This window comes from Psittacula echo, assembly GCF_963264785.1.
Source record: "Psittacula echo genome assembly, chromosome: 5".
NCBI classification, from domain to species: Eukaryota; Metazoa; Chordata; class Aves; order Psittaciformes; family Psittacidae; genus Psittacula; species Psittacula echo.
Window position 1 is genome coordinate 40,494,558 of NC_137739.1, and position 26,366 is coordinate 40,520,923.

The window sequence follows — 26,366 nt, forward strand, 5'->3', positions numbered from 1 at the left end:
CCCTTCTAATACACCCTGGGATGCCATTGGCCTTCTTGGCCACAAGGGCACAGTGTTGGCTCATGGTCATCCTGCCGTCCACTAGGACCCCCAGGTCCCTCTCCCCTACACTGCTCTCTAACAGGTCGTTCCCCAACCTATACTGGAACCTGGGGTTGTTCCTGCCCAGATGCAGGACTCTACACTTTCCCTTGTTATATTTCATCAAGTTTCTCCCTGCCCAACTCTCCAGCCTATCCAGGTCCCACTGGATGGCAGCACATTTGTGCCTACTAGGTGTGGTGCATGTTGTAAAATTGGCACATGCTTTTCCTGCCTGCAGCCTGCTCCTCCCAGAGCACTCAGAAAGAGGAAAGTGAATAGTAAGAGACAGGCTGCTCCTTGAAGAGTAAATGCTGTTGGCTGATGCTTGCAGCCTCAGACTTCGGCTGAGCAAACTGTGACTTAAATGAATGCAGGTAGTAAGTCTAGTTTCAGCTGCCATTTTTCTGGAACAACCATCAGCTTTCCTTCTTTGCTTGATCTGAGATGTGCCCAAAAACATGGTGAGAAGGGGGTGTTTGGCTGAGGGAAAGAAAATAGCCTGAAGTACTCTGCTGCCACTGCAGTTTGTTCCCAGGAAACAATCAGGGAAGAGTGAGCTGTGTCCTGCTAGTGGGCTGCCAAAGCCAGAGTCCCTCATATTTAAGTAAACTAGACTGGATTTTTAGTCTTTAATAAAGTAACAGAGCATTTGCCAGAACTCTTACTGGTCTCTGCAGATCTAGTTTGCTAATCTTGAAATACAGAACTTGATTTGTTAATGTATTTGGGGCTGATTCACTTTGTCTGACGAGGAAACAATTTTATGAATTTGTAGATCAGTTTTAACTGATTTAATATAATCCTCACTGCAGTGAGGAACTGGAAGCCAGAATTTAGATTTTTCATATGTGGGTTTCAGTTTGTGACAGTATCTTCTGGGGAAAATACAGTATGAACTTAGTTATTGGGGAAAGGAAGGGGGGAAGTGTTTTTTTTTTTTAAGGATGAAGTAATCCACACGATGCTGAAGTACTTGTGTTAGACTTCACTTAGAACTGGAGTTGGTATGTGAGGGAGTTTGCGCGTATTTTCTGTATCCTTATTAAAGGACACAAAGTGTAGTTACAGGTAAGATGTGTGCCAAAACCATTTTGGCTGATCAGTTCTATAGGCAGAATGGGATAAACAGCCTTGAAGCTATCCATAATCTCTGGATAAACAGAAAGCTGCCTGTGTAACTTGTGTGCCAGAACCGCTACCACAGCAAAGAAGGGCTACTTCATCAGCTCTTTCTTCACTGTCAAAAAAGTCTGCTAATGGTGGAAATCCTTCATTCTCTACAGGTTTGTAGCTCTCTCTTATACTATCATCAGTATCCAAGAAAATGTACCAGTACCTGAGTTGTAGGTTAAAATTTAGCTGTTCCATCATGATGTGTGGCAGCGGGATTTTGATTAGGGGTTGAATGTCCGTGAAAGAAGGAGAATAAGTGAATATTCTCAATTAGGTGAATATATGAGAAGGAGAATAGATGCTTTTAGATGTTTGCTGTGGATCGCCAGAACAATAACTTCCAGTGGGTTAAAGTACTCTAAAGGGGTACAGCACTCTTCCAATATGGGAAAGGTGAAATGGTTATATATAGTTAATACTTTGAGGCTAGTATAACACTTCATGTAAAACTCATTTGTTCCAACTGTCGTGTTCTCTGTCAGCTCTCAGTGGAGGCAGAGTGAAACTGATGCAGCCGCTACTTGGATTGCTTCATAACTGGAAGCTGTTCTGGTGAATCCTGCTGCTGCTTCCCTGCAAAATCCAGAAAGCAAGTGAAAAGCCTGGCATTCTGAAGACAAGCCCAACAGCAGTGGTGTAGCTAGCAATGCCTTCACGTAACTTGTATTCTGGCCAACAGCACTGGTACAGTAATACTATTTACAGCTATATCTGTAAATAGTTTGATAGTTCGATAAGCCCACAGTTTGAGCTGGCTTTTACTCATTTGAAGGGCATCAGGCTTGATGCTGAATTCCTGGTTTTAATCAGCAGAGGTTCCTCAGGTGACATACAGTTTTTCTTTAACTTTGTTCAGGTTGATGATGCATTGTCAGAAAGGGGATGATCTGCTGTTAACTTCTAAACTTGTCTGGCAGTGGAATATGGCTAACTGTGCAGTTTTAAAATAATTGCTCTAAATTTTCAGAATCTTGAATGGAGTTGTGATATCCTTGTAGGTTAGGGAATTCAGATATAGATTCCATTGCTTGTCAGAAACAAATGAGCTGCATCTACTTATCTGGAAAATTTGAGGATTTTTACATGAGTGTTTTTTCTCCAAAATACATGGCTCTTCTCCAGTTGAGCCATAGGAGAATTTGCCTTTCAGTTTGCTGTTACGCACCTCCAGCCAGGAGAGTTGCTTTTATCTGCTGCTTTAGTCAGGCAACACTAAACACCTCTAAAAATTAAAAATAAAATATTCTTAGGGTTTAAAAAAGGAGTCCTGATTATGAGTAAATTTTATTCATATACTGTAAAATTGGTTAACTTTCTGATGGGAATCTGGGAGTGCTTTATGCTTGGCTACTACAGTGAAAAAGATAATTGAAAAAACCAGCATTTCTTTGCATGCATGGGGAAATCTAGACACAGTTGCACAGTTCTGAATTGTGAAAAGTTTAGCTCACTTCAAAAAGTCATAATTTGATTAGTTTTGCTGACTGAGTCAGGATACAGAGGCGGATTAATTTTGCTTTTTCCCAAAGTTCATTCACAGCTTGATAGCTTTTCTGTCTCAGATTTGGTTCAGCAAAATTTCCCCCTTCTCCCCCAGTGTACTAGTAAGATCTGAATGTGGTGTGTTGGGTCCTGTAAAATAGCATATAAAGCAGTGTTAAAATAGAACCAATAAGTTCAGCATGACTGCAAGTTAAATAGTGATTCTGGAAGTCTTACTTTCTATTTTTAGAACGTGTGAGTATTGTCATTCTTCAGGTGGAAGTTAAACTGAAACCAACTGTATTGTTTCTTTTTGAAAACTGAATCGAAAAGCTTAAATGTGGGCTTGATTAGTGAGGCTGTTGTAAGGCACTCGCACCACTAGATGGGGCCTGGAAGCTGGGCCTGTATAAAGAAAATCAAAAAAGGCAAGTCCGTTCATCTTGAGCTGTTTCAACAAAATATCTATTGTTACAGAATTGCTGGGGGCAACTCAGCAAGTCGATTTACATATATATTTCAAGCAACGACTGTGTAACGCAAGCTATTTTTAGGTAGTCATATTTTCCCTTTTCCACACAGCCCCATACCAGTCTCCTTCTTTTTACTGAAATCAAAAGGCAACTTTTCCCCCTAAGAAAATATGATAATTGTTCCCTTAATTATTTCATTCTCTATGTTCCCTCTCTCTCGCTCCACCTCCCTCGCCCTTCCACCCCTTACATCAACTAATCTGGAAGCTTTTGAGATCAAAATGATTATTGGTATTGGTCTGTCCTACTAATAACCATCACATACTTTTAAACTGCTTTTCACACTACTAATGGGCTGTTCACATAAGTGTTTTCTGCTTGTGATGGGAATACTGGGCCTGAGCTTTTTACATGATAGGATCTGTTTGTGCATCCAGTTCAGCAGTTAAAATGCCAAGTCTTTGGGTCAGTATCAGAGTCTGGGGCATTTTTGTGAGTCTGGGAGGGCTTATCTAAAAGCTCCCAGGCCCTCATTCCCGCTGCGTTCATTGTGCTAATTTTGTGATTGACCTGGTTTTTGCGCCAACTCATTATGCTCAGAAGTTAGAAAACTAATCTAGAAAAGCTTCATAGTTTTCTTATGGCCTAGCAAGCTGAACTATGTTCAGGGAGGATCCAGTGAGGAATATAGGTGATGGAGAAGAGAGAGGGAGGACTGTAAGACTAAGAATAGGAGATAAGAAGGAAGCAAGACCTTCCTCATTTGAGGAGCAGTGAACTATTAGGTACGTTCAGATGTTTGTGGCATTACTGTTTTACTTGCTTCATGTTTTTTTGCTACACTAACCTTTCCCTTTTTTGTGTTATCAGCGTGTTCCTTATAAGCATTCCTGGTAGCTTTTTATAAAGTAGAAGAGGTGAAATATAACCGAAGTTGGGAGTGATTTACCTTCTAAGGCTGCCTGTTGCATGAGAATAAATTGTAAGCAGAGTGTGTTTCTACTTGACACTTAACTTTTTATGTTCTTGCAGTACAACACAGTGTTCTAGGACACCGGTCTTGAGTGTTGAGTTCTGGGAACACTTTTGTGTTCAAGACAGAACATTCAAGCTCTGAGTGAGGTAGAAATGCTTATGTCCAATAGACCTTTTTAAGGGTCTGAAAGTTCAGGAGGCCTGTGCTGTCTGCAGAGTCACAAGTCAGTGTACTCAGAAAGTCCAATGATGAATTAAAAAAATACTTGACCACCCAGGCAAACCTGGTATCTCTTGGTGACTGTAAACTTCATGGCATATTTTTAAAGCTAACTTGACCATACAAGTCATAAGCCCAAGTTGAAGGAGTGTTAATTTCAGTGTTTTCCATCAACATGTTATGGACAAAGCCAAACAAGAACATTAATTCAACTTTTATGTCTTTATTTGTCTGGGCTGAGGAGTGACTGCAGTTCAGAGCCTTTTCAAGCAAACTTCTTTAGCTTACATTAAATGAATATTTGTTTCTCAAAAAAACACCCATCAAGATATTTGCCTCCTGCACTGAGAATTCAGAGGAAAGATGAGGAATACCTGTTGTTAGGTATCAGTGAATCACTAGTGAGTAGCTCATTAAATAATAAGCAAAATACGGAGATGGAAATTTCTTCCCTGTAACAGACTAATTAGATTCGTGAGGATCTTGAGGGAGGACTCTTCAGTGATTGTGAATGTCAGGGTAAGTTGATCTTGCTGGTATATGGAGGGCTTTGAAGGATGTGGCTGTACTGTGCTGCTGGTCTCCAACTGACTGTTCTCTAAAGTCTTTGTCTTGAACAGAGCTTTTTCTGCCAAATGATAATTACTAGGTGTTCTGCTTAGTCATGTGCTGCAAGAAAACACAATCTAACTTTAAAACAATGTACTGAATGCATAACTTCTGGTCCAAATCTGTTGGAAATCACAGGTACTTAATACTTCTGAAAATGCAGTTCTTGGCCCCTGATTGCCTTGCTTTATGGCTTCACTTGTATCATTTATTTTACAGCCTTTTAAAGACCTATAAAGAAGGTAATACTTTGAGTATTACCTTCTTGTTTGTGGATCAGTGGTCTCTGATAGCAAGAGGAAAACACTGTATGTAATGTGGTTTACATGACTTCTTTCTATGGAGGGGTATAGAATATCTCTGTACTCAAAATAATCTAAGGATGTAGGAGTCTTACAGGGGGCTTATGTTAGATTGACATGATGACATGTAGCTGGAAAACGTAGGTTTCAGGTTCACAAGTCCTTTGTCGGTTTTGAGATAGAAGTGGTAGCTGTCTCAACTACAGGCAATTTGAGAACAGCTCTTCACAGTTTAATCAGTTACATGTCAAATTGACCATCTTTGCAAGAGAGAGCTAAGTATTACCTCTAAGTAGAGGCAGGGTTTATTTTGTTTGGTTTGTTTTTTTGTTGTTGATTGGTGAGAGTGCAAGAGAAAATGAGGAAAGGAAGATGATGAGTACTTGCAGCTCTGTCTATACCACAGGTGATATTTATAGCCTGTTGCATAGAGAGGACTTTAGAAAACCTGTGTAGTGATGCATAAGGTATTCTAAAATCATAAAACCAGCATTATAACTAATTCCACAGATTTAGGTCTCCAACTGTTGCTGATTTTAGCTTCCCGGCTTGAATCTTCAAGATATTTAATCCTCAAAGATCATACCAGAAGAACAGAGACAGCAGTTATTTTCTGAGAAACGCTTGTGCACATGCTGAGTTTTATTCTTTCTATCTTACCTTCCTGAGCTCCCTCGAAAAAGTAGCTGTTGCCTAATTTTATCTGTGTACTACCAGGATGTCTGGTATGTTGGCTGAAGTACTGTGAAATACTGAGCTTCTGGAAGCACAACTGTGGAATCCAGTATTGATGATCGTTTGCAGGGGATATGAACTGAGGGGGATAACTACAGGGTTTGCTTCTTGACAGTGAGTTTAGTGAGGTTCAGGGCTCCTTAGAGGCTAGAACAGGTGCATTGGAAATTTTCTCAAAGTAGCATCTTTGGTTGTAATTGTCTTTTTCCTTATGGGTTTTTAATAAGATGTTACATGATGGTGACAAGAGTGGGATGGAAGGAATAGTATGTGGAGATGAGGTTTTTCTTTGACTGTTTTGCATGTTGACACTGTGTGTAAAGGAAAGAAGCTTGTGATTCTAACCAGTTCTAATGCCTGTGCTTTGGGATTGTCAAAGTCCTTGCAGATGGAGGAGTCTTCTACATCATTGAATTAGCAACCACTGTTCAAGTTATTTCAGTGCAATAGAAGTATGCTGCATGGTTGTTTGGAGACCTCTGCAGTCCTGCTCTGAGAAGAGCACTGTATTAATGAGTTCAGGAAAAATGTGTATCTTGGCAACCACTTTTTCATTGTCAAGCTTATCAGTTTGTTTTCCTTCCCTTCCCAATTGAACCGTTTGTTGTGAATTTTTACTAACTTTGTGCTCATTAAAGTAACTCATTTAGCTAGGTTAAAGGATAACAAATTCTAAGCGCTGTTTAGGCACTCACCAGTATGGGTCAACCACACCACCTGAAATAGTTCAAATAACTATTTGTCTTCGCTTGCGATTCAGGAAATACAACTCATCCCGCACACGTACCATCCTCATCAGTTTTGCTTCTGTGCTATTGAGGAAGCTCAACTGATCTGTGTCTCAACCTAGAATTTGAAGCTTTCCTGACCTAGTCCAACTTGGCTTATTTGCCACGAATAACACAGAACCCAAACTTAGATATTCCCTCCCCACCACCACTGTTGTTTTCCATTATTTCTTAGAAGTTCCCTTTAATGTCACAGAAAGAGAGCTTATTGTTGCTTAAGTTCATGGGGATTGACTTATTCTTTTTTGGAAATCTTTGGGTTGTGTTGAAGGAGGTTTTGAATGCTAATGGCATCTGGATGAGGGACAATATTTTTTTCTTTGTTTTCCTCATTGTAACCATAAATAAATCTCTAAACTGTTTGACACAGATTTAGCCAAAATCAAATTACTTCTTCGGTGTTAGAAACAGCTGAACCTAGTCCCCAGGGGGCCACTGAAGAAAAAAGGATGTATTTGCAAATAAACCTTTTTTACTTTGGGCAAAGAGAGATGGTGACGGTCATTAAGCCTTTAGTTATGCTGATAGCTTAAGTGTTATTTCTGCTGGGAAGAGCACTTTGCTGCATATGGCCTACTTTTTTGTGGTTGCCACTTTCAACCAGTTGATGCTTTTTGCTTTTTTTTCCTTTCTTTTCTTTTTCCCTTGGAAAGACAGAAATGTTGTACCAAAAGTTGCAAAAGACGTAAATCAGTGAATTCATTGCTAGATACTTTTTACTTTGAAGCAAGTGCTCTTTTCTGTTGCTGGTGTGAACACTAACTAATAGTCTAGAAATACTTAAGTGTGCAAGTCTGCTGAATACTGCTTGGTATTGAAGTGTGTGAAACAGGTGCTGTAGTTTCTTTTTCCCACCTTTACGTCTTCTCCTTATTGCAGAATTAACTAGGATGGTATTGTAGGATGGGCATTCTCACTTCGCTTCTGTTTTAGATGTACACACTCCTTATCTCGTTTGCAGTCCTGCTTTATGCCTAACCTTGTCAGCCTCTCTTGGGATAGAGGGTTTAGTTTAGTCTTTTTAATGCTTATGCTGGTATCCTTCCTGTAGTGGAGTGTATTCAGGTTAATCCACTGATGTGCAAACTAAAGATCTTTGAAGTTGGGTTTTTTTTTTCAGTGACAGAATGGAAGATTTTTGTCTTTACTGCAGCATCCACAGATTTGTTGATGAGACACACAAATGAGATTTAGATTACTGAGGTTCAAGTTGTATAAGGAAAATGGGTATTGTTAGCAGTTTAGCTTCTAATTCTTTTTTTGTCCTCAGATAGGGCTATAGCGACTCTTCTGTTCAGCTTTTCCTGTCTTGATTTACTAATTTTCTCAAACCACTAGAAAAAATCACATTATCCATTGCGGATAGCCCTCCATCATATGCATGGGGACTTCCTGATTAGAAAATTAAACTTCTTCACAGTTACCATCATGCCCACACTAGCCTGGTTTGGTTCTGGCCAGGCACTTTAAGCTAGGTACTGTCCCTTTGCTCTGTGGGATCCAGCTTGCTCCCAGAAGCAGCAGTGCTGTTCAGGTTTGCAGTTTTCAAGAATAGAAGTAGCTTCATGCAGTAAACAAGAAGTCAGGAATCCTGGTTTTGTTTCGCAGTGTTGGGTAGGTCTGTTGATTGACCTCTCTTGCCCTGTTTTTCCTGTATCAAGGAATGGGAATACTTCTACTTCAAAAGCCTTATAATGCTTAATCTTCTTGTTAGTTTTGAAATTCTTGACCACAGCAGTCTTTCTAAAGCAAGGATATGAAATGTAAAGTATTGGCCTTGCAGTGCAGATTTTATAAGTATCAAATATTAATCTGTCATTTCAAAGAAGCTCTGATTTAAGGTTTTTTGGTAGCCTGCTTTCTGAGGAAATAGGTCTGTGATCATATAAGACTTATCCTAATCACCTTTATGCTTCATTTCAATGAGAGGGGAATTAAAATAAGAATTAAGAGATGCCATTTTTTCTTTTAAAAAGTAAAGTAAAATAAATTATTGGTGACTGAATACAAGGGAGTGCGTTTATGGGAGAACATGTGAAATGTTACTTTAACCGTTTTGTAAGACAAAGGAATTAGACTTTGAATCATCAGTCCATGGGAAACTGGTGGAACCAACTTGATGAGACCAAAGTTGTGTGTGCAGTTGCATTCAGCTAGCTTTTTATAATAATTTTTATTCATCTTGTACCTGTGAGAGGCAAAAACTTTATATATTCAAGACTGGACTGTGCTTCTGCAGGAGCATCTTGGATCTTGCCACTTTCTCTGTCAAAAGAAAGGCCTACGTTCTTGTTCCTGCTCTTTAATTTCAGCCTTTATAGCTTTGTTAAATTAAAATTCTGTGCAGCTTTGCTGGGGGAAGGAAGGGTGGTGAGTGCATATATATTATTGGATGAAAGAACAAACCTGTGACTGCCGTTACTCAGCTTTCCTAATGCAGTACAAGAATCCCAACACAGAAACGTGTGTAGGAGAAAATGCCTCATAGGATTGCAGTATTGATACGTGACTGCTTTTGCAGAGACAGTAAGGTGTGAAAATGGATTTACCCTTCAGGAGGAATTACCAGCTTTCACACTCAAATTATTTTATTGAGGTAAAGTTCTCTGGTATCTTTGTTCTTTGTGTTACACTGACTTTGGTGTCTGCTTCGTTTTGGAAACAGTTTCTGTTCCTTCAGTTGACTTAAAGGTCATCTTCTTATGCCATGTCTGGCTGTATTTGCATCTTCTCTGGTTATCTGATGGAAGCAACTCCTTTGTGTTTTGCTGGATTCATCTGTGCAGTGTTCTCTCACAGTCTGTACTCCATCCTGGAAGGTACTATTTCTGAATGGGCTGAATAATGGGCTCCAGCTGCAGAATTCAGATTAGAAAAGGAGGAAAATGATCAGGTGATTTTGCTAGGTTACTTATGGTTGTTGGACAGTTGCTTTTTGCTTCATAGTCTCTACTTTTATTTTTTAACCTGGGTATTTTGTTTTTCTTTACTGCAAAATTACTGTCTACAAGATCTCATTTATTACTCAGGTTACAGTAACACCTGGATGATTCAATTAGAGTGAGTACAGGACACTTGTGCCTGCTGACTCACAGATCTGTGGTGAGGACAAGCCTAGAACAGTGATTATGTTTGGGAACAGGTCTGTAATAAGACCAAAACAAATGTTAGACAGAGCTGGAGGAGGATTTGAAACATTCAAACAAATAGGGGGGTGTGTTTGTTGTCATTTGCTGCTGTTTAATTGCTATAATGGCAGAAAAGCCTTAAGTCATAGAAGGATAAAAGTAATACAGATGAGGGAGAGAGCTTAGTTTACTTTATGCCTTTGCTCGTCATCTTCTTCAAAATGCTGAAATTCTGTACTTTTTTTTCCCATGAATGAAAGCAAAATAAAGGAAAATATAATGCTTTCTGGAGAGCTGCCTGAGATCAGTGGTGAAGCAACCTTAGCATTCAGTGATTCAATAGATCGTAAAGGCCAAACCATACAAACCTTTGCTGTTACGTAGTCTGACTTCATTGGATACGTAAATCTGGTGATGTCTGATGTTCTTAAGGCACCAGATTCTGAAGTTATCAGATAAGAATCTTTCTTATAAAAAAAAAAAAAAAAAGTTATTGCCCTCCTTGTTTGGAGGGGAAGATGAAGCTTCTATTCACCTTAGAGCTTGCCATGCATGAAAATGTATTAATGATGGGGGATTCCTTTTTATAGAATCATAGAATCATAGAATAGTTAGGGTTGGAAAGGACCTTAAGATCATCTAGTTCCAACCCTCCTGCCATGGGCAAGGACACCTCACACTAAACCATGCCACCCAAGGCCTCATCCAACCTGGCCTTGAACACTGCCAAGGATGGAGCACTCACAACCTCCCTGGGCAACCCATTCCAGTGCCTCACCACCCTTACAATAAAGAACTTCCTCCTTATATCCAATCTAAACTTCCCCTGTTTAAGTTTGAACCCATTACCCCTTGCTTGTCCTGTCACTACAGTCCCTGATGAAGAGTCCATCCCCAGCATCCTTGTAGGCCCCCTTCAGATACTGGAAGGCTGCTAGGAGGTCTCCACGCAGCCTTCTCTTCTCCAGGCTGAACAGCCCCAACTTTCTCAGCCTGTCTTCATACAAGAGGTGCTCCACTCCCCTGATCATTCTCGTAGCCCTCCTCTGGACTTGTTCCAACAGTTCCATGTCCTTTTTATGTTGAGGACATCAGAACTGCACACAGTACTCCAAGTGAGGTCTCACGAGAGCAGAGTAGAGGGGCAGGATCACCTCCTTTGACCTGCTGGTTACACTCCTCTTGATGCAGCTTAGGATACGGTTGGCTTTCTGGGCTGCGAGCAAACACTGAAGCCAGCTCATGTTCATTTTCTCATTGACCAACACCCCCAAGTCCTTCTCTGCAGGGCTGCTCTGAATCTCTTCTTTGCCCAACCTGTAGCTGTGCCTGGGATTGCTCTGACCCAGGTGTAGGACCTTGCACTTGGCATGGTTAAAGTTCATAAGGTTGGCATCAGCCCACCTCACAAGTGTGTCGAGGTCCCTCTGGATGGCATCCCTTCCCTCCGGCGTATCAACCAAACCACACAGCTTGGTGTCATCGGCAAACTTGGTGAGGGCGCACTCAATCCCACTGTCCATGTCACTGACAAAGATGTTGAACAAGAGCGGTCCCAACACCGATCCCTGAGGGACACCACTTACTGGTCTCCAGCCGGACATCGAGCCATTGACCACAACTCTTTGCGTGCGGCCATCCAGACAGTTCTTTATCCACTGAGTGGTCCACCCATCAAATTGATGTCTCTCCAATTTAGAGACAAGGATGTTGTGTGGAACAGTGTCGAAGGCTTTGCACAAGTCCAGGTAGATGACGTCAACTGCTCTGCCCCTGTCCATCAGTTCCGTAGCCCCATCATAGAAGGCCACCAAATTGGTCAGGCAGGATTTCCCCTTAGTGAAGCCATGCTGGCTGTCACCAACCACCTCCTTGTTTTTCATGTGCCTTAGCATGCCTTCCAGCAGAATCTGCTCCAAGATTTTGCCAGGCACAGAGGTGAGACTGACTGGTCTGTAGTTCCCTGGGTCATCCATTTTCCCCTTCTTGAAAATGGGGGTTATATTTCCCTTCTTCCAGTCATCGGGAACTTCACCTGACTGCCATGATTTTTCAGATATGATGGCCAGAGGCTTAGCAACTTCATTCACTAGCTCCTTCAGGACCCGCAGATGGATGTCATCAGGTCCCATGGACTTGTGCATGTTTAGGTTTTTAAGATGGTCTCGAACCAGCTCCTCTCCTACAGTGGGCCTAGGGTGTTCATTCTCACAGTCCCTGCGTCCGCCTTCCAAGACTTGGGTGGTACGGTCAGAGCCTTTGCCAGTGAAGACCGAGGCAAAGAAGTCATTAAGAACCTCAGCCTTCTCCAAATCCTGGGTAGCCAGTTCTCCCGATATCTTCCAGAGGGGGCCTACGTTGTCCCCAGCCTGTCTTTACATAATCCTAACCCTAACAGTAAAGAGCAGAAGGAATGACATCTTGAACATGCAGAGCTGCACCCCATATTCCCTACTTTTCCAGTTTTGGTGCATGCAGTTGATTCTACTTGTATGTCCTGTGAAGGAGAGTTAAGGTGTTCAGTTTGGCTAACAATACACAGCCTTTATTTTATTTTGTTATTCTTTGAAGTCCAGGCAAATATCCCTTACTTCCTGCTAAGGATTCCGGGGGATGTAGTTCTTGAACAGAGTTCTTATAAAGGTAGTGAAATAATCAGAAATACTGATGATATAATTGAAAAAGAGCATGCTATTGAGAAATAAGAAAATCCTGAGCATGGTTTCTGTACCTTTTCAATCTTAAGAACACTGATGGACTTCCTTCACATTTATTAACACATCTGAATACATATAGAGAAACTCCATACGCTTTGACAGGACTTACCTGCTTTTCAAAGAAACTATCATGAGATTTCTGTGAGACTTGTAACCTACTTTAAAAAAAACCCAAACCCAAAACCTTCCATGTTGATTTGATCCTGTGCTTGTTTGGTTAGTTTGTTGGTTATTTGGCTCTTTCTAAGTGTCTGCTCCAGACTAAATAAGAATTGTGTGGGTTTTTTATATACAGAGAATAATTTTATTCCAAATAAAACCCAAACCTTTCTGCAGTTTTCCAGGCCAAGATTCTGTTTGCCAAGTTTATTCCAGTTCTTTTTGCATAGTTCGAAGTTCCCCAATTTTGTGGTTACAGAAATGCTGACAAAAACAGTTGTATGCAATGATGTGTATTAGTTACAAACATTAAATTCATTTTTTCATTTTAAGCTCATTCTTTCATTAAGGTAGTTTCACACACTGCTATTTGATGCTAACACTTTCTCCCTTCCTTCCTTCTCCCTCTTGAATGACACTCATATCCGAGGGACAGTTTCTATGCTGCTTTTCGTGTCAGATTTGTAGCTTATCAAGAGAAGCTATTCAATGGTTTTATTTAATGGTTCTATTTGATGCTGTCATTCACGCTGCTTTTATTTTATTTCTACCAAGACACTGATCTCATGGTTTTAATGGCCACTGTCTGTTGCCAAGTTAACTTTGAAATAGCCTGGGTTACACTTGTGTTTACCAGTCAGGCAGTCAACTTTTCAAAAAAAGATGAAAAAGCTTTTTTGTTTAGAAAAGGGAAGAAAGGAGGAGAGAGAAATGCTTGTTTCAAGTATAGACTTTTCCTGCACATTCTGAGTGCAGTGAAACTTACTTCTTCCCTCACCCCACTAGCTGCCAGTGGAAATGTATTTATTTACATTAGTGGTGCTACTCTTGGATTGAAAGCCTTCCATTGTTTGCCTGAGCTGGTATTTAGTTAACACTTGAGTGCTGCCTGCATGCAGCATATCCAACTACAGAAATGACCATATTGCACATAACTGTCCATTCTCTCCCTCCTCAGCCTCCCTTCAGCTCCAGCGTGTTTGGTTGGATTTTACTGTTCCATCTGTGGACGTATTTCTCTTAATCATCCAAGATGACCTTTTTAAAAACTCCTAAGTGCACGTATCTCTCTCTCTGTATTGCTTCCAGAGCTAGTAGGCAATATCAGCATTCCACAGCTGGCTGGATGAGACAAATTTGGAAGCAGACTAAATCTCAGAGTAGTCTGGGTCTGGATTCATAAGGATAATTCCTTTGGCAGGAGGGGCACCCATCTTGTTCATTGTTGTTCTTTTAAGATGGTCTTCAGATTTCTCACTAGCTGTCATGTCCTTTGTCTTTGAGAGAAGAGTATTGCTCTTAGTCTGATGTATTAGTAAACTTTTCAGTAACTGCAAGAAGGTGTTGCCTCTGAAATTCGTTTGCTATAGCATGCAATAAGGAGCCATTAGAAGTGGCATGAGCAACATGTCCAAGCATGTCTACACTTCCCCACGTAATCCTGTGTGGAAAAAATCCAAAGGTCGCACTGACTAAAGAAAGGTATAGAGCAGCACCATGATGCAACCAAGAAAGTGGAGGTAGTCATTTGAACATTGAACATGCTTAAACACAGCCCTCCCCTTCCTCTTGCTTCCCCGCCCCCAAAAAAGGAAAAAGAGCAAAACTGGTTCTGATTTGTTTGAAGATCTTTAGAGCTTACTGATTCAGACATCCTCTTTAGTTCTAATAAGTAGAAGTACTGGTATAATACTGTAAAAAAATAACATAACTTCCCCCAGCTTCTTTCTTGGAGACAGCTGACTGCTTATGTCCTCTGTTTGTGAACTAAGTTCCTAGCTTTTCCAGCAAGATGGAGCCATGAGCTGCACTCCCTCCTCTAGGTCAGGAAATAAATGTTTGGGGGGTTCTGGTGTCAGTTTGTCTCTCCTCACCCCCACCTGACTACCTGCTGCCTCTTTCCATAGCTTGTTAAAGGAAAACACTGTGCGGTTAATTTAATAAACCCTTTCAAAGAGGCATAGAGGAAGCAAGCAGGACACAGCATGGTGGGGAAAAGCACTCTCATGATTTAGTGCAGCATTTTGCTGTACTTGGAGTTATAGAGTCTGATGAATGAGGAATGGCTACTTTAGTATTTCTTTCTCTAATAGCCAAACTTAGCCCACTGTTCAAACTTAGCCAAGTGTTCAAGGAACTGCAGCACAAATTATATTTCCATTACATGTGGGGCTGAATCGTGTGAAGTGAGGGTATGAGGTAGGCAAAGCTGTTGGTCTTTTGAGGGGTCTTAACTACACATCTCCTTAATTCCAGACTTTTCATGTGTGTGTGTGATCATAATTTCTGAAGTTTGAGCCTTTCTTCATTTAATTTCTGAAATAAAATATTCTTTTAAAGCTTTGTTACACTAAAGTTACTGAAACACAATGTAGCATTCAACTCCACGAGGTGTTTTCTTTAATAGCTTTGACTGCTATAGGAGTTTGAGAACATCTGTAAGCAGAATGGAAGCTAGTTTGATATTACCCACTATTACTGCAAAATATAATCTCAGAATATTTCAGGCAGGGCATAGTAATAGTAACCATGGAAACTTTGCCTGAATAGTGGAAAGGATGTGGCATCTGGTAGGCTCACTCACTTGTAGGCAGGAAAGAATTCCAGGTTTACATTGAGGAGGTGAACTGATAATGGGGAAAAGGGCTTTAATCTTGCTGCTGCAGCAGTGACTGCACCTTAACATTAAGTCTAGTTGGTGCATATATGTTATGGTATTCTTATCCATGATGGGGAACTTTTATATTTTTATAGAAAAAATTACCTTTTTTTTTTTCTGCCTGTTTTTTTGGGTGAAGGTTTTGGTTGGTTTGGGTTGGATTTTTTTGTTGGATTTTTCTGGTGGTTTTGGTTTGGGGTGGGCTGGGGGGTGGTGTTTTGATTTTGTTTGGTTTTGGATTTTTTAATTTTTTTGTTTTGTTTTGTTTTTTAGTGCCTGAGTATTTTGAGATGGCTGAGTACTTCCTGGATCTTGATTAATAGAAATTAGGGCTGATGAGGGGATCCTAAATCCTTGTCTCTAAGGCTACAGTTTCTAGTATTAAATTTTCTCATGCTTTTATTGAAAGCTGTAAGCACTATTAAGAGAAGCTCAGCAGCTTTGCCTGGAAAAATGCACACACGGGTGAGAGAGCAGGACTCTTCATGATGATAAGGCATTCATAAGTTGTGGTGCCCAGCTTGAAGCTCTTATTAGTTGGCTTTGAAACTGTGACTTCTGATTTCTTTGCAGCACCCTGGCTTTGACTGATCAGGTCACAAAGTGTGCGTGTGTGATAGCAGTGTATTTCTAGTGTGCTTGTTATGCAGAGTTTTCTATTTTATTTTTGGTTTTGTTTAACTCTGGCTTAGGAAGAATAGTTTTTAACTTTTCAGTATCTCATGCAGTGGGTTCATGCTTCAACCTGCATGGAACGTGGCTTTCCATCCATGCTGAGTGACTCATTTCTCACAAATGTTGGGACAGAGGGCTACATCAGAAAGTATAATGCATTAAAGTCCATGAATGAATGTCCCTGTAGGATCTGCAAATTTTGTGCCTTTTCTGGTCCAGAAGGTGCATAAAAATCACAGCACTTAACAATATTTGATGTGGATTGCTCAAAACCTGTTAAGAAAAGGTCAAGTTCTGGTACTGCTCAAGGAGGTTTTAGTGATTTTTCCAAACAAAAAACGGATAAAATGTCTTCTTCCTTCACTGTTGCCCTTTCCATACACACAGTTATTTCAAGCACAGGAATTGAATTAAGTCTTTGAAAAAACAGAAAGCCCATACAATGCAAGTTGAATTTCAGGTATACTTTGATTACCTTTACGTTCCTGGATGGAACAAATTCCATACTCTTTTATAGTTTTAAAGAGAGAGCCTGGAAATTTGTGACCCGTTGGTTTTGTCTTGTGTATATCAATAAGAGCTGATACAAATACTCTAGCTCTGATCATGCAGCCTTATATGGGACAAGGAGATTAGCAAATTCAACTGTGAGGGGTTTAGGTGTCACATAGTAGCATAATTGTCTTGCTTACTTGGCAATATTTTTGATGAAGCAAGTTTGAGGTGACTTGGTTTAGCATTTCTTGCAGTAACTTGTTAGTAAGATGGCCTTTTATTTGCAACACCTGGAACTGATTGTAGAACTCAGACATTCCTCTTACGCCTGTAGAAATGTAAATAGAAGCGGAAGTGATACAATGGTCAGTCTAACTGCAATCAGAGAAAATGCCATCTGGTGCCAGAGCAGAGGAAAAAAAGTTAGGGCTGGCTGGATTCAGGCACCAGCTGGATGCTGGTAGGGTCAGTCTCAAATGCAGACATCCCAGAAGTACAGGAAAAGTCTTTTTAAGGCTAAGGTTACTCTGTGAAACTTTGCTGCTATGCGGGAAATGTAGTTGTTACTAACAAAACTACTCTCAGTCTTTAAATTTACTCTTCTGAAGACCTTATAGTGTTACTTTAGTATTCTGATAGTTTACAATTCAGGTTTTGAATGAAGTTTGTTCGGGAATTGATGATCTGAAGCAGAAATTAAATGCACACAAAGTAAGATTATAGGTTACTGGGCTTGTTTGAAATTACTCAGTAAGGTTGGAGAGATTCTTTTGTCTTTAATGTCACCTCACTTGTTTCTGCTGTCTTTTCCCAGTTCGCTGCTCCGCTACGGTGGAAACCTCTCCCTTCAGAGTGCCATGAGTGTCCGGTTCAACAGCAACGGAACCCAGCTGCTGGCACTGCGTCGGCGCCTTCCCCCAGTCCTCTACGACATTCACTGTCGGCTGCCTGTCTTCCAGTTTGACAACCAGGGGTACTTCAACTCATGTACTATGAAGAGCTGCTGTTTTGCAGGTGATCGTGATCAGGTAATAATCAAGCAATGCTGTCCTCAGTCTCCAGGGTTTCCATTAGTGTTTGGAAACACCTATAAGCTGCTTGGGAGATGAAACAGGAGGGCAGTATATGTGTAGGCTTACCTCAGAACTGTTTGGCAATGTAGGCTCTGAAAGAAGGAAAACATACACCAAAGCATGTGATAAATTTTACTTCTTGGAAGGTGATGATCACAAGAAAAATATTTGCAGAGGCTTTTTAGGTCAGATTAACATGATTTTAGAAGGATGGATAGACAAAATTATCTATATATGATAAGCGAGCATCTTCCTTGCATTTCACTATTGCTTAGTGCAGTAGAGGCAATCCCACAAAACATAGATACTGTGGATTTATAGAGTTATTGATTCTTATTTTCAATTGTTAAGTTTCTCTTTTAATACTATATTACTTGATCATTTTATAGATCTTTATAGTTCAGTGTTCTATAAGTGGTGATGACAGGTGGTTAGGAAGGAATAGTTTGTTAGTTCACTGAGACAAGACTGTCTCTGCTACTTATCACAAATAAATAGGTCACATAAAGGGACTAACAGCAGTTTGTATGATTTTAGAATTGGATATTATCTTTGGACAGGTATATTTAATAACCACCAACTCTGCTTAAGGACAAAACGAAGTATTTTTAAGCCATGATAGTGTAGTTAAGATCTGAAAATTTATTAGCTGTCATCAGTAAAATTCCTGCATTAGAATTTGGTGATTAATTCTATTGCTGCTGCTGCAGGAGGCAGAGTTGAGCTTCTTTCAGTTTGCAAGTAGGAAATATATTTACATCACTGAACTTGAGAAGTGTCTCAGAGTTTTACATAGTTTTTGGCAGGAGGAATGTGAAAATGTAATAATAAAACTATCTTTAAAAAATAGAGTGATTTACTATAAAGAATGGGCAAACATGTCTTGTTTAAGAAGAAAGCTGCTGATGACTTGTGGTCCGTTATTTAGTCAGCCTAAAGATGATACGTTTGTCTTGGAAGTCAGAGTAGGCCCCTGTACATTCTGACGCATAGTTTAAGTTCTTATCTATTACTGAAGGTCAAGATAAGTGTGTCTGTTGTTGTGCTTTCTTGGCCATCTTCTTATGAGTATGGTGTTGTTTTAATGGGAAGAATATGGCTGTTCTGTATTAGGTCAGTGCAGTGCTTCAGAAGCCTGCATATTTTTTTTTTTAAATCCCCTTGATACTCTTTTGGCTTGATGGACTTTCTGTTTGGATAAGTATCAACACATAATGCTACTAGCCAGTTGGAAATCGGAACAAAAGGCAGGCATTTATATACCCTTATAAATGCTGTAAGAAGCTAATATGGAAGAAGAAGTTTAATATGGAATATTAGAGATGATGGAAATTGACATTTAGATACTTGCTTGTACCTATAATCTAACTGGAAAGGAAAAAAGATAATGAAGTAACAGAAAGTGCCAACATGTGGCCGAACTGTGTCTGTAACTGTGCAGTAACACTCAAGTTCAGCTGACTAAGATTGTCAACACTGGGGATAGTCGTTAGGGACTGTCTTTTACAGAAAACCAATTCCAAGTGCATCTAGAAAAGAAAGTTAGAGTTGGAACCTGCCATAAGATACACAAGATGAGTAAAAACCCTCAAAATGGTATTTGAGTTGTACCCCTCTATCCAACTAGAATACTTTTGCTTTTCAGTGAGTTTTGTGAGTGTGAAATAATGTATACAAGACTCCCCCTGCAAATCAGAATTCACTAGAAAAAGAAATAAATCTGGTTCCAATTTAATCTAGTTCTAGCCCCCTTTCCCATTTAATAATGCTGTCCTTTGCCTTAATAAAGAATGTCTTTCATTTGAGATCCTTGCAAAGTAAGTTTAATAGAATTCCTTGCTTTTATTTCCTTGTAGGATCAAAACTTTGTGTGGGCTAAGGCTCATTTGGAGGGACCTAAAGATAACAAAGTTGTGTTCAGATTATGAATGGCACTTGTGGTAGGAAGGCTTCTTCAGAAATTTTCCCTCACTGTACCTCTGATTTTCTTCTGTCTTCGATTTTTCTTTTAATCTTTATTAAAATGATGTCTCAGTGGTTTGGTTTTTTTCCCCCTTTTAAACTGTCTTAAATAGTTAGGTTTTAATACTTCATACGGAGCATAGTAATTTAAAAGTGTGACTTTCCTGTGTTCAAAACCTGTTACGTGTGGTCTGCACCGGTAGTTCATCTGATGAAGTTGCGTTTCTATTCTGTATTTTAACCCTAACAAAAAAGGGATATCCTTCATTTATCAATGCTTAGAAATCCTTAACTCATCAGTGCTTAGAATGTAGTTGCATTGAGGAAAAAAGTGAACTGCTGAAAGGGGGGAGGCATTTCTTACCCAGCAGAGGTGATGCAAGACCTTTCACTGATTTAACTTCCCAACCTGACAGAAGTATTTACTTCTTTTTCTGGGTTAATGACTTATATGATACTCAGAGGGTTCTGGCAAGTGTCTGAATGCAATAGAAGGAAGAGATCAGAGAGTGGGTGAGAGATCAAGAGATGGCTTTTCAGTGCTGTGAGACTCAGCTCCTCACAACTACAGCCTTTGCTAATCTTTCCACAAAGTTTGTACAAGGAAAATGGTTTATTCACACAAAGTTTTCTGGTAAATCAAGACCATCAGGGTTTAAAAAACAACAGCCGTTAGTGTTTTAGTACTTGACTTTGGAAGTTTACTGTAACATAGTGATGAAAATCTACATAGAAGGTAAGTAACACCGTGTTCCATATGGAGCTGTTGGATTTTCATATGGCAGAAACTAACAGATTCCAAGCTGCAAGCACACAGCCTATGAGTTCTCCTAGAGGTCACCTTCATATTTTAAGGAATTAAATACGTAAGTTCCCATAATGATCAGATGTGTTATTCTTACTTTGACAAAGGTATGTGTGTGAAATTAATATAATTTCTTTGCACAAATAAAACACAGACTACAAGTTGCAGAACACTTTGATTAGTTTGTCTGTGGATGGCAGTTAGGCTCTGTATACTAATGTTTTCTCAGTATTGTCTTTTTAGCACCCACAAATTGTGACAAGTACTCAACAGGACATGTATCCAGAACTCCTTACTCTAGAGGGGAGCTTGTTACTTGCAGGTATGCAGTAATCTGCATACCAGGTCATTTTATTGGAGAGTCTGTGATGCAAGTAGCTTGAAACCTCTTAAGGAAAAATGAAATACATTAATGCTTTAAGGAATAAAACTCAGAAAGATTCACTTGTTAAACTAAATTATTTTTACTTTTTTAAGTTTAAAAGAACACATTCCGAAATGCTTAGGTGGTTTTGAGTTGCTGCAGGTATTTTGGATGTGAGGGTTGTAGCACAAGCTAAGTGACAGGTATCTTGCAAGGATGAATAGCTGCTGTTGTTTTCCTCTAGAAGCATTATTGCCCTAGTCTGTGTGAAGCTGACATCAGTGAATAGTACATGCAAGAAATTTTCCTAGAAATGCCACAGTAAGACTTTTGCTGATTCTTACAACTACCAAAGATTGAGAGGCAATGTTTAGGTGGTGGTGTATTTGCACCCATTTATGGATACCTCCATTTGCTCCTCTCTTTTGTACGTGTCTTGAGTTTAATGACCTCATTCACATGACACTGATTTTTCTTTTCACTTTAAGAGAGCTCTGGTACTGGTAGATAAACATATTCAAAATTGCTTGCCATGTGCGTTATCCGGGAGTTCACTTGAGTCATACAGCTGTGGAAGGGAAGGAAGGGTGAGATAGGCTGGATGAATCAAGTATGACTCTCAACTGCCTACTCCCTCCCTGTTGGCCATAGAAGTTTATTTGAGAGCATAATTTACCCATCCTTCTGGTACGGGGATCCAGGCCCAGAATTTTAAAGGCAGTTTATTTATGCATCTGACTCCCACTGACTTTAGCCTTGTGTGCACAAATGTTTGTTTACGTACAAATCATAAAATGTGTGAAAATCTTAAGTTGTGTCAGGGGACTGGGGGAGTTTCCATTCTTCTTGTCAGCATTAGAATTTGGGAAATGTTATTTAAATACTAAGGATTTTTAATTGCTAGCCTCGTATGGAAAAATATCTTCTTGGATCTGAGGATAGAGGAAGTATTGAAGAACCTCAGGTACCCACATGCATTTTTAAGTGTAGGAGCCTCAGAGGCCATGGTGATGGGCAGCAGCAAAAAAAGACCTGCAAAAACCAACCACCACCCCCCCTCCAAACTAAAATAGACCAAAAACTTTTCTTGCTGAAGAATTGTTGCCTGTGTCATGATGGTGAATGGTAACAGCTCATTCCCATTTTTCACTGTGCAGATAATGTGAAGCTCTGTAACTGTACTATTGTAGCTGTAAAATCAACTTCCCATTGCCTCCTTGAAAAAAGGTGGGGGTGGGGAGAAATAACTTGTACCCTGTGAATCAAACAAAAAGTCTCTTGACTCTGGCATGCCCTCAGACATTACATCACCACTCAGCCTTTTCTGTTGACATTATGTTGGTATAGGAATGCACCGCTCTGCAGACTGCTCCAACTCCCTATAAAGTTACAGCCTTCATTATGTTGAAGTCTGTGTGCTAAATAACCCCCGTTAGGGACAACCCAGTTTTTAGCAGGACAGACTTATTACATGAATGTAACCCTTCCCAGAACAGAATTAGCTGTGTAGGTGCCAGGAGTTTTAAATGGTTGTGATTGCGTTTGTAAAGAAATAAAACTTTTCTTCTGTGTTCTTAGATTTTTGTCATCTAACTTAAAGGCCATTTATCTCAGTAAGCAGTACTTATCCATGTCTAGCTTTAAAAACTAAGCAGAAAAAAGTAAATTATTCTTCTAAAGAATATATTGTGAGTTGCCTGTGCACCGAGAAGGCTTTATGAATAGTAGCTTACTGCAGGCAGCATTTCTTATTATATGAAAAGCACTTAGAGTGAAAATATGTTGCTCTGCTTGGATAAAAAGGAAATCAGTGTCTTACTTTGTCTTAAATTAACTTCTTCTAAGAATTACTGATGAGGTTTTATTTTGGTTTTTTTTACTTTATCTAAATTGCACTTTAAATCCCAGCTACATGCATAACATTACATAGATCTAAAATATACACACACAAGTAATTTCCCTGGCTACGAAATTTATTTATTCCCCATTACTTTTGTTAATTGACATGGGAGAGTCATACTGAAAATGTCTCTTCGAAGTCAGGGTCTTGACAAAAGGGGCTGGGAGTTTTCTTTAACCCTTTTTAATTCTGGTTGCCTCTTCCCCCATTCCCTGGGACATCCTGCCAACCCCTTTTCCTGTCTCTTCTGCATTCCTGTAAGCCCTTGGGGGACATTTTTTAGACCTCTGGACAGTAATGCATTAGCCTGAAGGGACCTATACTGCGGCTAAATTCTGCTGGAGTGAAACCCTGACTAGAAAGACTTTGAAGTTTGCAGGCTTCATGTTCCTCATAGCGTATCACAGGAGATCTGCAGTTCAGTAGCATCTCTTGCACAACTGGGGAGAGGGAAGAGTGAGCAGGAATGTTCTGCTGAAGATGACACACAAAAGGTGCTGCACTTGACAGTGCTTCTTGTTGAGGTGTTAAAACTAGGCCTTGTCTAGATACTGAAAAAGCAACTGAATTCTGAACGATTTTGACTAAGGGAATATTTGATTTAATGTGTGTTTAAAAAAGTAAAATAACATTTGGCTGAAGAAGACAAAAGAGAGCAATTGGGGTACATGCATTGTACAGAAAAGTCTCCTTCATGCGCTCAGCTAAACTTGTTGTTGCTTTGTTTGGAATGTAATAGAAATATTTTCCTTGCGATAGAAATCTGCAGTAAGGGTTTCTAAGTTGCTTTTATTCATGAATAAAGTTGCTGTTATGGCCTTTCTGACTGTCAATAAGGCAGCTGTAAAAATGTTGATGGATTGTTCCTGATGATGCTTCTGTAAGCATTTAAAACTGCCCCACGCAGAGCTGGCTGCTTATAAGATTAGGGATTTAGGGAGTGGGAATACAGATTTTTGGCTTTGAATTTTATGTACTAGAAGCAATTAGCATTTTTCCAGTCTGCTGTGTCACAGCTTTTCTTTTCCCAGCTCATGAGATAGGCATGCTACTTACTGAGGAACAAAGTTTCTGTTATAAAAAGCCTTTGGACATACCTGCTTGATTCTCAGGCTGAGATGGAAAACTTTTAAGTTCTTTTTTTGTGCCAGTTTCAACCTCCCTGAATAACAGTCTCAAACAGTACAAGTTGCAAGCTGCTGTCCTGGCTAAAAAGACATGTTTTCAAAGCAAACATGTTTTTTAATACCACAGTGCTGTGATCTCTAGTTGTAGATTACTCTTTGAATTTGTTAAATACTGTACAAAAGACACAATTTGCAACCCAGAATTTATTAGAAAGCAGAGGATAAAAGAATATATAAGTATGCTTTCTTATAAAAGTAGGCAATTTATTTTCTTAACCTTAAGTTTTTCAAAACACATTTCAGAATTGGCTTTCTTGGGCTGTACTGGCACCCATCAGACTCCCATAGAAGGTGAAAGGTTGAAATACATAAATGAGAAGAAATATATTGAATGTCTGATTGCAGTTTGTATGGTATTTTACTCTTCTAGCTGCTGAATGAGACTGCCACTATGTTTGTTTGCTTGTTGCTTTTTGAATAGGAAGAAGTCTTTACCTCCTCAATAGATGTGTCCTTACCTCATTTTCCCTCTGGTCCGTGGCTAGTCTTAACAATAGAAATTTGGTTTGGAAACAAATCTGTGGGTTTTCTACCTGTAGCCTTAACACTAAATTCTCATTAAATGGTAAATGAAGTATTGGTCATTTTTAAAAATTGAGAATATAGCAAGGGAAATCTCATTTATCAGGAAGATGTGAAGATGTGTAGAGCAGTTTTGGCATCACAAAAGACTCAGAGGCAACTATAAAAAAAAATCTGGTTGTGTTCCATCAGACATTTTTCATGCAAAATATGTAATGTAAAGCAAGACCCCTGTTCACAATTGTAATATTATATACACTCAAAGCATATATGTGTATATGAGGTGACCTTTCTTCCTTTTTGTTTTTTTTATTTATAGTTTCCTTTCTTATCCCCTTTGAAATAGTTTTATGAGAAGCAGATTGTGGTGATATTATTGGGATTTTGTTGGGCTCAAGGATGCCCATCAAAATCCCATTTGTGTTTCCTGGTATTTAGTAGGGGAGTGTAATTATAGTACTGCTTTGGTCTCAGTAGCTACTTACAGGGTCTCTCTCTCTCCTCTGCAAGGCTGCCTGTTTGTAAAATTAGTATTTCTAGAAAGTCCATAATTCTGGAACCCTCAGGTCCTCTATCAAATTTGAAATTGGCCATTAGGCTTGAAAGTTCTTGGAGACAGATGCCACAAAGAACAGAATAGCATAAGCCCTGTTTCCTTGGGAAACCTTTCCTCTTTGGAAAAATGCTCCGTTTTTACATTCTTTGTGTAAATGGATTCCTTCTCCAAAGTGCTGATTACTATGAATTTCAGTCTCCTTTGCACGAACAATCGATGTTTTCAGATTTCTGTGATGCTTCAAGTCAAACTGTGGTTGCCTCAGTCCATATCCCACTACAGAGCTGTGCAAGGCAGCTCTTCTTATGAGCTCAAGAGGAGCTAAGATTTCAACCTAGCAGACTGCCACCAATCCAGATTCTTTATCTGTCGTCATAGAAAAAAGTAAAAGCCTGCACCCCACCATTGAGTTACATTATATTACAAGCAGTATATGGAGGGACTGTACATCCTGTCTCTTAAAGAAGCTGTGCAAAGCACCAGCAGAACTGTTCCAAAGTTAGATGCCTTTGAGCTTCTTCCCCAGCATATGGATTTTGTGTTACTTCAAGAAGCTAAGAGACAGCTTGCTAAAAGCCTGAGAAAGATTCCATCTACTCTGATTTTTCTACCCCAAGTTTCATTGGCCCCACTGAGGAAAGGGCAGACACGCACAAGTGAGAGGGAACTGAGATTTAGGTTTAGTCTCATTCAGAGCTGACTTGTTAGTGAAGCGGTAAGCAGCGTCGTGGAATTTGAGTCTCTTGTTCTCCTGCTAGTAGCTTAGGAGCAATCAATTTTCAAATGGTTACCATCTCTGTACTGTTACCCATGGTCTCATTGATACATTTGTAATTATATGGTCATAGACCTTTTTGATTTCAGCTTTTAAGACAAATTCTCCTACATTCTTCTTGTTCTCTCCTAAATTAGTAGGGCCATGCAGAAGACTTGCTGATACTTTTGGAAAAATGATCCATGTCTCCTGGTCCATTGTTTAGGGCCAAAAGCTTGAAATGTCTCTGATATAGGTCATAAGCAAGAGGAAATTTTATGGAAACAGGAAATGTGGATGTTGGAAACTGTAAAATAAGGTTTGATTTAGGTAGAATTTTATTGAAATACTCCATATTCAGTAGCATCTGAGTTCATGCAGCTTGTGGAATTTTGAAAGCTTTCAAACTAGCAGTGGTAAGAACAAAAAAAAAATCCCAGTGGTAGTAGTACTCTACAAAACACAATGCTAATGCTACTGTTACGAGACTATAGTTGCAACAGATTAGATCTCCATTTATTTATATCAACTGCTGTAATTTCCTTGGTGAGAGAGAAATTGAGAAGAGT

General features: G+C 39.6%; 1 protein-coding gene across 1 annotated transcript in view; it reads left to right on the forward strand.

Moving 5' to 3' along the window:
• Nucleotides 1–26,366, forward strand: part of DCAF5 (DDB1 and CUL4 associated factor 5) — a 73,606-nt gene that overhangs the window by 23,534 nt on the left and 23,706 nt on the right. The window contains exon 6 of the mRNA XM_080617866.1: nt 17,489–17,702. Coding sequence (XP_080473992.1) covers nt 17,489–17,702 — 214 coding nt within the window. The remainder of the gene's footprint in view (nt 1–17,488; nt 17,703–26,366) is intronic.